Source organism: Alosa sapidissima, chromosome 14, assembly GCF_018492685.1.
Source record: "Alosa sapidissima isolate fAloSap1 chromosome 14, fAloSap1.pri, whole genome shotgun sequence".
Lineage (NCBI taxonomy): Eukaryota > Metazoa > Chordata > Actinopteri > Clupeiformes > Clupeidae > Alosa > Alosa sapidissima.
This window is the reverse complement of record NC_055970.1, coordinates 13,259,606-13,274,185: the sequence shown is the minus strand read 5'-3', so window position 1 is coordinate 13,274,185 and position 14,580 is coordinate 13,259,606. Positions and strand designations below refer to the sequence as shown.

The 14,580-nt window shown below is 49.0% G+C and overlaps 1 protein-coding gene across 2 annotated transcripts; it reads left to right on the top strand.

Annotated features, from left to right (window-relative positions):
* Positions 1-6,458: 6,458 nt before the first annotated feature.
* LOC121681279 (hepatocyte cell adhesion molecule-like) lies at positions 6,459-12,874 on the top strand. 2 transcript variants are annotated; one of them, XM_042060923.1, is made up of 8 exons: positions 6,459-6,696; positions 9,210-9,548; positions 9,738-9,992; positions 10,428-10,442; positions 10,623-10,724; positions 11,479-11,550; positions 11,672-11,755; positions 12,117-12,874. In XM_042060923.1, the coding sequence occupies exons 1-8, from the start codon at positions 6,648-6,650 to the stop codon at positions 12,314-12,316; spliced, it is 1,116 nt and encodes a 371-aa protein (XP_041916857.1). In that variant the 5' UTR covers positions 6,459-6,647; the 3' UTR covers positions 12,317-12,874. The 2 variants fall into 2 exon arrangements, with proteins under 2 accessions (XP_041916857.1, XP_041916856.1); XM_042060922.1 differs by having other exon boundaries at positions 6,460-6,696; positions 10,368-10,442.
* Positions 12,875-14,580: the final 1,706 nt, after the last annotated feature.

Genomic DNA, 14,580 nt, shown 5'->3' with positions numbered 1-14,580 from the left:
GCAGGAGCTGGATGATCCGGGAAGTCCTGGGGGAAGCACACACACAACAGCAATTGAAACGAAGCAGCAGTACAGTCAAGGACTAGGCGGTATTCGTAGAAGAGGGACGGAAGGCAGGTCAAGATTACCGGGGCTGGAGAACACAGAAGTAGTCGAGCGGGTCTGGGATCACAGGCAAAGAGTCAGAGGCGTTTTCCAAAACAGGCAGGTAACTGGTGCTGGTTGCAGTGCAGCTGGTAGGTTAACGAGGGTGAGGCAGAGCAGAGCAGGAACAGGTGGAGGTCATCAGACTTCAATCAGCACGTGTTACCAGGCAGAGAGAGAGCTCATGACAGAACCCCCCCCCTAAGGGACGGCCCCAGAAGTCCCCAAGAGTGACACCACGTCGGGAGGGCGGAGGGGAGCCGGTGGAGGGCTAGAATTCCTCCGAGCGGTCCGAGTGAACCTCCTCATCCTCGGAGGGAGCTGGAGGGTCGTGGACAGAAGACGGGACAGGTACCGAGACAGGGTCAGGGTCAGGCACAGGACAGGAAGCCGGGCGGGCAGGACGGTTAGGGACCCCTCTGGGGCGGCCCCTACGGATTGCAGGTTGATCAGGATGCAGACGGTGGAAGTCGGTGATGAGTGTCCGGTCCACAATCCGACTGGCTGGCACCCAGGTTCTCTCCTCAGGTCCATAGCCCTCCCAGTCTACGAGATACTGGAGGCCCCTACCTCGCCGTCTGGACCGAAGCAGGCGTCGAACGGTGTACACCAGCCCACCGTCAACGAGGCGAGGAGGAGGAGGAGGAAGCGGCACGGGGACCAGCGGGCTTTCATGCGTCGGCTTGACTTTCGAAACATGGAAAGTAGGGTGCACCCTCATGGAGGTTGGCAACTGGAGCCGGACTGCGGTTGGGCTGATGACCCTCTGGATAGGGAACGGGCCGAGGAATCGAGGTGCCAGTTTACGCGATTCCACCCGCAGTGGGAGATCCTTGGCTGACAGCCACACCTTCTGGCCAACACGGTAGGCGGGTGCCGGCGATCTTCGGCGGTTAGCCCCAGTGGCATAGCTGACAGCTGACTTGAGTAGCGTGGCACGAGCTTGTGACCAGGTACGACGGCAACGGCGGGCATAGGCGAGGGCAGACGGGCAGGACACATCTCCTTCCTGGCTGGGGAACAGGGGGGGCTGGTAGCCATACACACACTGGAAAGGTGACATACCAGTGGCAGAGCAGGTGAGGGAGTTGTGAGCATACTCTATCCACATCAGTTGTTGTGCCCAAGCCTGGGGTTTGCGAGAAACCATGCACCGCAGCGCCTTCTCCAGCTCCTGGTTTGCCCGCTCGGATTGACCATTGGACTGGGGGTGGAACCCAGAGGTGAGACTCACTGTGGCCCCTAGAAGACGGCAGAACTCCTTCCAGAATGTAGAGGTGAATTGCGGGCCTCGGTCAGAGACAACATCCCTGGGCAGCCCGTGTAGACGGAAGACATGATCAAGAACAGCCTGGGCAGTCTCTCTGGCAGATGGCAGTTTAGGGAGGGGAATGAAGTGTGCCATCTTGCTGAACCGGTCAACCACAGTGAGAATGACCGTCATCCCACCTGATGGTGGGAGGCCAGTTACAAAGTCCAAGGAGACGTGGGACCAGGGTCGTGTGGGCACAGGCAAGGGCTGGAGTAAACCAGCGGGGGGCCGAGTGGAGGACTTGTTCTGATTGCAGGTGGGGCAGGCACGGACAAATTCTCGGACATCCCTTCTCAAAGAAGACCACCAGAAGCGCTGGGCAAGGAGATGGCAGGTGCGGGCGGAGCCCGGGTGGCAGGCAAGGCGGGAGTTGTGTCCCCACTGTATGACCCGGGACCTCAAATTCTCTGGGACGAAGAGACGACCGTCTGGGCATGCACTGGGACTGGGATGGTCACGGAGGGCCTCTTGAATTTCCTCCTCGATATCCCAGGTCAGGGCAGCTACGACGCAGGGATCGGGCAGAATTGATGCAGGTTCCTGGGAAGGGGCGTCATCCTTATGAAACTGACGGGAGAGAGCGTCCGGCTTGGTGTTCCGAGAACCTGGGCGGTATGACAGGGTGAAGTTGAATCTGGTGAAAAACAAGGCCCAGCGGGACTGTCTGGGGTTAAGACGTTTGGCATTGCGGATGTATTCGAGGTTTTTGTGATCGGTCCAGACCAGGAACGGAACAGTGGACCCCTCCAGCCAGTGACGCCACTCCTCCAGGGCAAGCTTTACAGCCAACAGCTCACGGTTTCCAACATCATAATTGCGCTCTGCAGGTGAAAGCCGGCGAGAGAAAAATGCACAGGGGTGCAACTTGTTGTCCTCCTCTGCCCGTTGAGAGAGTATGGCCCCGACTCCCACGTCTGAGGCATCCACCTCGACAACGAACTGCCGGTCTGAATCCGGCATCTGGAGGATGGGGGCAGTGGTGAACCGGGCCTTGAGGGTATGAAAGGCTGTGTTGGCCTCTGGGGTCCAGAAAAAGGGGTGTTTGATGCTGGTCAGAGCTGTGAGGGGAGCGGCGACGGAGCTGTAGTTCCGGATGAATTTCCGGTAGAAATTGGCAAAACCGAGGAATTGCTGCAACATCTTCCTATTCCTCGGAACTGGCCAGGAGGTAACTGCCGAGACCTTTGCGGGGTCCATCTGGATATTGCCTTCAGCGACGATGTATCCCAGGAATGACACAGTCTGAGCATGGAACTCGCATTTCTCCGCTTTGACATAGAGCGAGTTCTCCAGGAGCCGCCGAAGAACCAGCTGGACATGACGGGTGTGTTCGGACAGAGTTCTGGAGAAAATTAAGATGTCGTCCAGGTACACGAAGACGAATTTATTCAGCATGTCCCGCAGCACATCATTCACCAGCGCCTGGAATACCGCTGGGGCGTTGGTGAGACCAAATGGCATTACCAGGTACTCATAATGGCCGGTGTGGGTGTTGAATGCAGTCTTCCACTCGTCACCCTCCCTTACTCGCACTAGGTGGTAAGCATTTCTAAGGTCCAGTTTGGTGAAAATAGTGGATCCCTGGAGCAACTCAAAAGCAGAGGTGAGTAAAGGCAGAGGGTACCGGTTCTTCACTGTGATATCATTCAGACCTCGATAATCAATGCAGGGGCGAAGAGAACCATCTTTCTTTCCCACGAAGAAGAACCCGGCACCAGCAGGAGAGGAAGACGGGCGGATGAGTCCAGCTGCCAGGGAGTCCCTGATGTAATCCTCCATAGTTTTTCTTTCAGGAGGGGATAGTGAGTAGAGGTGACCTTTGGGTGGAGCAGTCCCAGGGAGGAGATCAATGGCACAGTCGTACGGACGGTGTGGGGGCAGAGATGTGGCTTTGATCTTGTTGAACACCTCTCGGAGGCCATGGTAACATTCAGGGACATTAGAAATGTCGGGGGCAGTGCTGGGGGGTACTGAGCCGGGGGGCAGCGCGGCAGCACGCAAACAGGTCAGGTGGCAGGCATTTCCCCACTCTTTCACAGTTCCGGAGGCCCAATCGAGGTGAGGATTGTGGAGACGGAGCCAAGGGTAGCCCAGGATTAGGGGTTGGCCTGGAGAGCTGAGCAGGTGGAAGCGGATGGTCTCTCGGTGGTTTCCTGACACCATCATTGAGATGGGGGCTGTGACGCTGGTAACTGTGCCAATTACGTGACCGTCCAGGGCCCGGGCTGGAACAGGAGTGGACAAGCGATGGCTTTCCAAGCCCAGCTGACGAGCAAGTCCTGTGTCAATAATGTTTGCTTCTGCGCCAGAGTCCACCAGGGCTGCCAGGGTGTGGGTGGAATCAGACAGGTGAAGACAGACTTGGATGAGGGGTTTACGGCTGATGGAGGGCTGAATGTTCATTGAGCTCATCCAGATTCCTCCTACATCTGGTGAGCTCCGGCTTTTGCTGGACAGGTGGCGACTCGATGACCATCACCACCACAGTACAGGCACAAGTTGGAGGTGATGCGTCGCTGGCGCTCTGCAGGGGTTAGGGAGGCGCGGCCGATCTCCATCGGTTCAGACTGGTCCGGCTGGCTAGATGGTGTGGCAGGTGCGGACAGAAGGGCAGTTGGAACACTCCGTGTGCTAGTGGATGGACTCTGGCGCCCTCTCTCACGACGGCGGGCCTGGATCCTGCGGTCGATGCGGACAGCCAGAGCAATGGCTTCATCAAGAGTGGGGGGTTGATCATGGGAAACCAGCTCGTCCTTTATGTAGTCCGCCAGGCTGTGGAGGAAGGCATCCACCAATGCTTCCATGTTCCAGGAGCTCCGACTTGCCACAGTCCGAAAGTCAATGGAGTAATCTGCAACAGTCCTTCTGCCTTGGCGAATACTCATCAGGATCCGAGATGCCTCGGCTGTTGTGGATTCCAAATCGAATACCTTGAGCATCTCCTCTGCGAATAGGTTGAAGGTTGCACATGCTGGGGTCTGGCGCTCGAACTCCGCCGTTCCCCAGAGTCGAGCTCGGCCCGTCAGGTGAGTGATCACGTAACCGACCCTCGCCCCTTCAGTGGCAAAAGTCCTGGGTTGCAGGGTAAACTGGACACGGCAGCTCGTCAGGAACGCCCGTACCTGGGTTGGGTCGCCGCTGAACCGCTCTGGATTGCCGATCCTGGGTTCTGGGGCTCCGGCAGCCACGGCAGCAGTGGACTGGGCAGGAGACTCGGGTGCTGGGCCGGTGAGCAGGCTGGCTGGGGCTGGGCCGGTGGGAGCAAGCAGAGAAGAAAGGTTGGTGAGAAGTTGAATGATCATTGCAAGTTGTTGCTGTTGCTGCTGGAACTGCTGACGCTGTTGGTAGCCGGCTTGAAGTAGGGAGGCAATGTCAGCAGTGTTGCGGTTGGCCTCTCTCTCTGTCTCTTCCAGGCGTTGCATGGCGGTGGGTGGTTCTGGTTCGTCGGTTTCCATGCTGGTTCGACCGTGCGCTGGGTCCATGTTTGGTCAGATCGTACTGTCAGACACCAAACAGGACGAGGACCACAAAAGCGTCACGTTCAAAAGTTTATTTAAGGGTTGGGGGTTAAGGGGGTTCCGGGGGGGGTACAGGAGTTCCAAGAGTCTGCGTGTGTGTGTTCCCCCAGTAGCCGAACAGCGATGGCAGGAGCTGGATGATCCGGGAAGTCCTGGGGGAAGCACACACACAACAGCAATTGAAACGAAGCAGCAGTACAGTCAAGGACTAGGCGGTATTCGTAGAAGAGGGACGGAAGGCAGGTCAAGATTACCGGGGCTGGAGAACACAGAAGTAGTCGAGCGGGTCTGGGATCACAGGCAAAGAGTCAGAGGCGTTTTCCAAAACAGGCAGGTAACTGGTGCTGGTTGCAGTGCAGCTGGTAGGTTAACGAGGGTGAGGCAGAGCAGAGCAGGAACAGGTGGAGGTCATCAGACTTCAATCAGCACGTGTTACCAGGCAGAGAGAGAGCTCATGACACATGTTTTATCGCTCGAGTGCTTTATGGCACTTTTCTATCGCCATAGACACAAACACACACAGTCAGGCCCCACAGAGTGGAGGGACACACACACACACACACAGGGCCCACGGAGTGGACCCACACACACACACACACACACTCAGGCCTCCTATAGAGGACACACACACACACACACACACTCAGGCCCCATTTAGGACACAAACACACACAGTCAGGCCCCACAGAGTGGAGGGACACACACACACAGGGCCCACAGAGTGGACCCACACACACATACACACACTCAGGCCCCCTAGAGAGGACACACACACACTCAGGGCCCACAGCGCACACACACTCAAGGCCCACAGAATGGATACACACACACACACACACACACACACACTCAAGGCCCACACAGTGGACACACACATACAGTACACACAATACACACACACACGGTTACTTTTTCTAATTGATATCTTCTTAATGATTGTTCATTGACTTACATTTGAAACAGAAAAAGAGGCAAATCCAGGGATTACGGGAAGCAGAACAAAATGTGGTTATGAATGACAGCAACCTTAAAATAGGCACATGGTCGAGACTCAGGAGTGAGAATACCAAGATCTCACGTTCACAGAGCTGGAGAACAGCGAGAACTTAGATCTCACGTTCACACAGGTGGAGAACAGCGAGAACTTAGATCTCACGTTCACACAGGTGGAGAACAGCGAGAACTTAGATCTCACATTCACACAGGTGGAGAACAGCGAGAACTTAGATCTCACGTTCACACAGGTGGAGAACAGCGAGAACTTAGATCTCACGTTCACACAGGTGGAGGAAGACGGCCGGAGAACTCAACAAGAAACACAAGTATACCAGTATAAATACTTTCAATTTTAAGTATACTTTCAATTTTGTGTGTGTGAGGGGGGGGGGGGGGGGTGTATGTGTGTCTGTTTCCACAGATGTGTGTGTGTTTCTATGTATGTTCCTCTTTCTCATCTCTATAAAGAGAACAACTTCACCAACTCGACACATTTCCCATCATTCAGACTGCATACACCTGCTTGTGTAAGTGTCATCACCCACACTCACTCACACACACACACTCAGCACATCCGAGTCTCAGGGGCTCAGCAGGTTGTGTGTCTGAGAGAGTGTTCATCTGCTATGTGTATGTGAGGGAACTAGACTCATCAAGACACTGTGTTCCAGACCAGGATGAAAACTGTGTTGGGACTTCTAGTGCTGCTGGCTGCATCTACTCATGGTAAGGGTGTGTCAGCGTGTGTGCGTGTGTGTGTGTGCGCATGTGTGTGTGTGTCTGTGTGTGTGCGTGCGTGTTTGTGCAGAACAAGTGTGTGTGCATTTGAAAATAACCAAAGAATAATCAATTCAGCAAAAAAAGGTTATGGGTTTTAGAAGCCACACAGACAGATATGAACACGTTTTACCTCGATGGTTTTACCATGTAGGAATGGATATGTTGAGATTTTATCATATTTTTACCATGTAGGAATGGATATGTTGAGATTTTATCATATTTTTACCAGGTAGGAATGGATATGTTGAGAATTTATCATATTTTTACATATGAAGACATTTTATACATAATTATTCACTTTTCAGAACAAAGTGGTTAAGTTGTGTGTTAGAGCCTTTAGGCAGCGCTGCATGGAAGACACAAGGGTTAAGGTTAGGTGCCTTGAAGTTGACGGTCGCAGCGCTGCCTTGAAGTCGACGGTGGGGGCTTAAAACACCATCGAGCTGTGGTAGACCTCTATTTGTAGAAATTATTTATTTTAATAAATGCACTTACTTACTGATATTTTATTTATTTGGCAATGATAGATACATAAATAGATGAAAATACATAGATTAATAAATGATAAATCATCAGCTCTCTCTCACTCACTTACACACTCACATTCATACACACATTCATCATAACATATTCACTCTTCAGCCAGGACATAAAACGGCCATCATTGCCGTCATCCATGGTACACAGGGGATACTGGTCATCATGGTACACAGGGGGCAATGATCGTCATGGTACAGGGGGGGTACTGGTCATCATGGTACACAGGGGGCAATGATCGTCATGCTACACAGGGGGCACTGGTCGTCATGGTAATACTATTTTACCGTTATCTTCTGCCTTGGCTGTTTTTTTGCCCCCTCCAGCTGACTGCCTTTTCCCTTCTGACCTGCAAGAAATGCACATTTAAAATGTGGATTTTTAGATAGATATTAATAGTCACTGAAACTCCATGTCGGTGCTGGAGCCCTCCTTTGGATGAGGAGGTGGATGCGGAAAGGTTGGAGGAGGAGGCAGGAGCTGAGGGGCCCCACCTGGCTTATGAGGAGACGGCGAGCAGAGCAGTGGTGGTATCTGGTGGGGCTGAGAGCAGGAACCACGGTGGGTGTGGTGGGCGGATGGTGGGTGAGTGATCCCTGGGCCAATGTTGTTGGCTCGCTGCCTCCGCTGTTAGGCCCTCTGCTCCTTTGCCTCAGACTGCTGTTCCTTCTCTCATAGGAGTCTCTCATACTCTCTCCAGTGGTCAAAGTAGCGCATCGCTGTCTCTAGTGGTCAAAGTAGCGCATCACTGTCTCTAGTGGTCAAAGTAGCGCATCGCTGTCTCCAGTGTTGCACAGGTGGATCTCTGGTCGATGTTCTCTGGGGTCCTCATGCTTAATACAGATGTGTGGGGGCATACGCCAGCAGCCAGGCCTTGGTGAGCTGGAACGCATGGTCTGCACAGTAAAGGCAGTACTCCACTAAAGCGTCCTCACAATTCACAGTGCAGGCAGTACTCCACTAAAGCATCCTCATTCTTCACAGTGCAGGCAGTACTCCACTAAAGCGTCCTCATCCTTCACAGTGCAGGCAGTACTCCACTAAAGCGTCCTCATCCTTCACAGTGCAGGCAGTACTCCACTAAAGCATCCTCATCCTTCACAGTGCAGGCAGTACTCCACTAAAGCGTCCTCATCCTTCACTGAGAGGTTTTGGTTTGAGCATGTACAGCAGCCAAGAGCAACCCGGCCACTCACTCACTCGGTCCTTGAAGGGACACTGAAGACCCAACATGCACTGACATGCTGGAGCCACCTCCTCTAATTTCATTGCACCATGCGCTCATCTCTCATCTCGCTTTTTGTGCCATTTTCTATAGTTATGACCAGAAAAGGAAAAGAAAACTAACCTTGCAATACATACACTTTCTAGTATTTTAGATAATTTATTATTATTATTATTATTATTATTATTATCATTATTGCGATTATTATTATTATCATTATTATTATTATAACTGTTGTTTATGATTCATATTGCTGCGTGAACAGCACATGAGACATGTGGTGTGGAATTCAGAGCCCAGTAACTGTACATATGAAGCCAAATTCAGACTACATTTCATGTGTTATACTTCACTTCGTAATCGGCGCATTAGCTTTCACCAGTGGCCAGTGAAAGACCGTTAAAAACGGAGTTAAACATTAAACTGACTCGTTCTTGTTGCAAAATCCAAATTCCACCAATTACTTCATGCTGCTTTGTCATCTTACGTATACAATCAAATCAGAGAAAAAACTTCCAAGGGCGTAACCTGTAGTGAAAGTAAGCTGAAATAGGTCATTTAAACTCTTACCAAATCATTTCAGTTGTGTCCTGAACCTTCCTTCACATGTGTCATCTTTCCACACCCTGATACACACCCTGGTTCAGCTCTGGGCTCATTCTTACTGATGTGTCCAAATGAATCTCCTCTCTTAAAGCAGGTCTGGACTCCATGTGTAATGCTACTCAGAATGCTGCATGTTATGGGGCTCTGGGAGGACCAGTGTACCTGCAGCTGATGAGGAACACCACAGGACGTGAACTGACCCTCCGTAATGGCAGTGACATTATTTTTAGATTCAGAAGATCCAAGCCAGTGTTCTATAATAAGTTCAACACCACATCAGTCCTCCAGAGGTGGCAGTTTGTTCCTGATAACGGGACCATGATTATCAACCCTGCAGAGAGGAGAGATGGAGGAACATACAGAGTGGAGATCATTGAGAGGTTATCAGGGAGAGGAGTGGGAAATCACACAGTACAGCTGACCATAGAAGGTAAATCACTTCATCTCTCCTCTGATGTGATAACAGCATCATGGAAATCAGTGTGACCAAATCAGTGTGACAGTAGATCATTGAAGTTAATTTGGGGCCTAGGCTATTCTAAAGTAATTATACTACTTTTAAGCTCTTGGTTATTCTAAGGTCATTAAAAGCATTTGCATAATTCCTCCTCCCCTCCAGCCCCTGTGTCTGATGTGGACCTGTCAATCAACTGTTCAGCCAATGGGGAGAGGACTGTGATGTGCTCCTCCAATGGGAACAGTCCTCAGTACAGCTGGTCTCTGGATGGGAGGCCTCTGGGTGAAACTGATGCTGATCTCAGTTCAGATAACCAGACTCTCCTGCTGAGGGGGGATGTGACTGGACAACTCATCTGCAGCGTCAGGAACCACGTCAGCAGCACAAACACCACCAGACTGATGGAGCTCTGCTCTGGTCAGTGACTTCACACATGAGTGATTTACAGTAATCATGATTACCTCTGTAATCTGTAATACAGACATCAGGCAGGTCAATAATGATTCTGCTCTGGGGCACTCATGTAAATGCCATGATGTCTACAACTCTGATTGGTAATTCGAGAATGAAATACTAACAACTATTATGCTTGAAATATTGATCAGAGGAGGTTAAATCAAAACCTTTAGCATCATACATGATGCATTGTTTATTTGATCATCTGTCGTTCACTGTCGTGTTCATGTAATACCATCTATTAAACACATGCAGCCTGTTTGTAAGATGTTTGCGCCCTCTGCTGGAGGGAGTGTTTTAGTCACATATGGTGCTACAGGTGCTGTTTCCTTTCAGGTGCCTCCACCACTGTGTCTGTCACACCTGCTAACCACACCCTCCCCTCAGCCCACACAGAGCGCCCAGTCTCAGGTAAGAAGGTCATCTCACTATGTGGCTGTTAACCGTCATTGTTTTCTTCATTTTCTTAATGGGCGCTCCAGGTGCTTAATAATGTGTGTGTGTGTGTGTGCGTGTGTGGGTGTGTGTGTTTGTATGTGTGCGCCCAAATGTGTGTGTGTGTGTGTGTGTGCCTTCTCTCATACACTGCAGTGATTTATGTGTCATACTTCCTGGTGTTCATCCTGGTGTGTCTGTGTGTTGCTGCGTGGATGTTCTACGTCTGGAGGAAAAGGAGAAATACACACACACCAGGTCAGAAAGCCTTCCACACACACACACAGTTGTCTTTCCCATCGTGGCTTAACTCCACATGTTAACCTCAAACTAGCTACCGTATGGCACGAAACCAGAATTTCATGGATTTTTATTTTTTTTAATGAGCGATAGATTCACTCCAATACTACAATAACAGAGGAATAATTAATCTACTGTTGGTGTATTCTAAACAGAGTTGACAAATAATTTATCTACTGTTGGTGTATCCTAAACATTTTGTGCAACTTAATGAGAGAAAAAGCAACTCCATATTAATGTGCTTTTTTTAACAGAATTAACAAAAACATTGATACGGATAAAAATTATATATTTTTTTAATACTGAAATTTCACATAAAACATAAAATATACATTCTGTACAACTGATTTTATAAAAGTTAATGGATTAATCCCAAAAGAAAATACATTGTTAGATAGTAACATCATGTTTATTCAAGTTGAATGCATGATTCAGTAGTCAGAGACAGTCAATAATATGGGGTAATATGGGTAAATGAGTCATTTTAATATTTTATGAATAAATTGGGTCTAAAATATATAATTGCCATAATTGCATTATTGTTCAAAACTGACTCAATAAAGATGTTTGTTGTTTTAAAATAACAAGATGTTGACAGTATCTCGAAGAGGACCCATGTATGTGTCTTTGTGTGTATTTGTGGCTGCAGTAAAGAAAGGCCCTGATGATGTGGTGTGTGTGTGTGTGTGTGTGTGTGTATTTGTGTCTGCAGTAAAGAAAGGCCCTGATGATGTGGTGTATGTCCAGTTGACTACAAATGTCAGAAGAAGATCAGACATGCGAGGTAATATAACAACACACACACACACACACACACACACACACACACACACACACACACACACACATATACAGGCACATACACTTTCCATGTTGTGTGTTGTCTGCATGCGTCTCTTCATCAGGTGTGGAAGCCCAGGAGGTGGTGTATTCTGATGTTGCCACGGCGAACCGGAGGAGCAGACGCAAGAGCAGGAAGCCTCCAGCAGGTGAGCTTATCAAGGAGGAGCATCTAACACACACACACACACACACATATATACACACACACACACATATACACACACACACACACATATACACAAAGTGAGCTTGTTTAAAAGTTTAATGTGGTGATGTAACCCCCCCCCTCTCAACCCTGTGTCTTTCTCCCTCTCTCTCTCCCTCCACCTTTATGCATCTCTGTCTCTCATTCCTCTATCTCCTTCTCCCTCCCCTTCCTCTCTCTCCCCCTCTCTCCATCCCTCTTTCTCAATCTCCCTTTCTCTCTCTCTCCCCCTCTCTCTATCTCCCTATCTCCTTCTCTCCATCCCTCTCTCTCTCTCCCCCTCTCTCTCTCTCTATCTCCAGAGGCGTATGAGTTGGAGTATGCTGAGGTGTCGGCTTATAAGCGTCGAGCTCCAGCTGACACACACCACACACACACACCAGCAGAGTCGGTGGAGTACGGGGAAGTGCGAGTACACACACACACAACACCCAGCGCTGACACACACACACCTACTCAGCACGACAACAGTGTTTATGCTCACGTGCACCCAGGACAGTGAGGGCTGTGCCAGTGTGTGTGTGTGTGTGCGGGTATGTGTGTGTGTGTGTGTATTGACAGGTTATGGGGTCCAGTTAAATGCCTGACCATTACTGACATAGATATGAAGAGACATATTTGACCTGGGATTTTATCTAGAGAAGATAACACCTATATTAAGTCATATTGAAGATATTGAGTTCAGCACTCCGTCACTGGTCCCTCACACAGGGGTCAACCTATCCTGGGGGTCCCACACACAGGGGTCAACTTATCCTGGGGGTCCCTAATACATCTCATACATCTCAAACATTGGGCACGCCTCTGATGGCATGAAATCGCAGACACACTGAGGCCCCACAGAGTCTACACACATACACACACACACACTGAGGCCCCACAGAGTCTACACACACACACACACACACACTGAGGCCCCACGGAGTCTACACACACACACACACACAGGCCCCACGGAGAGCTGTGGGATAGTGAACGTGAACGACTCCTCACAGCCCACACACACACACACACACACATATGCTAAGTGAGTTAGCCCTCAGACTCATACATACACACACAGCAGCAGACCAGAGGGGTATTTCACAAAACCTAGATAAGGGATTAAGCTGGGATTTTTAGGTTATCCTGGATGAATTTAGCCTTGACTTGGTTTCACAAAAGAGATGGCACATAAGTTACCATGGGGATTTATTCTCTGCACCTAGCCTGGTCCCGACCAGGCTAACGGCCAAGCTAAGTTAATTCTAATGGTAATTATGTTGTCTTATTGGTTCAGCTAGCTGTCATTCACATCAGACCTCCGTGCTCATTTTTAAGGAGCTTTATTCCATTTATAAACTATTTGCTAAATGTATTTGCTCGCAAAACAAAACAGATTGTCTGCCTACTACCATATAGTTATTATTTTAATTGTGATAACCTTATAATTATTTACATAGGCCTAGGTACTTATTGTTTGCTTATTTTGATAGACGTTTGATGAATAGCCTACTCTAGTTGATTGGAAGTGGAGGGGCAAGTTTTCGAAGGTATTTTCAACTATAATATTAAGGTAAATCATACTATGTGCATTCTTTGCAGTGGCAAGCGCTTTCTTAATGATGTTGTGTGCTGAGACAAGGAAGCACTCACACGTGGGTAAATTTGCATTCAGTTGGTCTACCACGCCTACTTCTGCTGTTTTACAGAAATAGCCATGATTCCCCATTCTAAAAAGGATAACTTTACTTCATTGTTAGTCTATATCAAAAGCGGTTGTTCACTTTGTGTGAATGACACTATTTTCCGCGTCTTTTTTATTCCAACCGTGGGCACTTTGGAGCAGAAACAAGAACGCGCACACATCCTGAATTACATACACCTGGCTTGACATAGTCGCTCCTACTCATCCTGGATTGGCATTAGTGAAACGAGTTGAGCTAGTATGACCAGACAACGCTATGTCAAACCTCGTTTTATCACTTATCTTGGATGTCTTAATTCTGCCTTTGTGAAATACCCCTCAGACCTCTAACGGTGACGGCTGTGTGAGGTTAACACCTCGAGGGTCACGTATCTGCTGACGAGTGTGAGCAGAACTCACACACACACACACACAACATGAAACCATGGAGCCTCTGTGTTGATCAGTGAATGTCATGTCACCATTGTTCATTAGAGTGATGACCATCACATGTGTATCTAACAACACTGTTCATTAGAGTGATGACCATCACATGTGTACTGTATCTAACACCACTGTTCATTAGAGTGATGACCATCACATGTGTATCTAACACCACTGTTCATTAGAGTGATGACCATCACATGTCTCCACTGTTCATTAGAGTGATGACCATCACATGTGTGTCTAACACCACAGTTCATTAAGACTGATGACCATCACATGTCTTAAAGATAAAACGTTTATTTTCTATCTGTGGAATGTTATGTTGTCTCTTATTCACAAACGGTTATTTTGTCCAATTGATACTTGATTAGTGTGTGGGAAAATGTCCAGTAATTAGACTACACTTTAGCTGTGTGTCTACTCGGGTTGTAGTCATCCAACTGGCTACACTTTAAAGAAATGTAGACATTACAAGATGACTTTTGTCCGTGACCTCTGACCACTGAGGTCAACCTCCCTGAGGGAGTCCGGAGTAATACGTTTTTACTTTATCATGACAGCTTTTTTATTTTCATTTGATGTAATCCATCAAGACTATCCTGTTTAGTCATATAAATAACGGTGAGACTTGTTGCTCTCATGCTCACTAGGAT

Coding starts and splice junctions, on each gene's coding strand:
- LOC121681279 (XM_042060922.1), top strand. CDS start 6,648: ATGAAAACTGTGTTGGGACTTCTAGTGCTGCTGGCTGCATCTACTCAT. Junction 9,549..9,737: donor AGTACAGCTGACCATAGAAG/GTAAATCACTTC, acceptor CCTCCCCTCCAG/CCCCTGTGTCTGATGTGGAC. Junction 11,756..12,116: donor GAGCAGGAAGCCTCCAGCAG/GTGAGCTTATCA, acceptor CTCTATCTCCAG/AGGCGTATGAGTTGGAGTAT.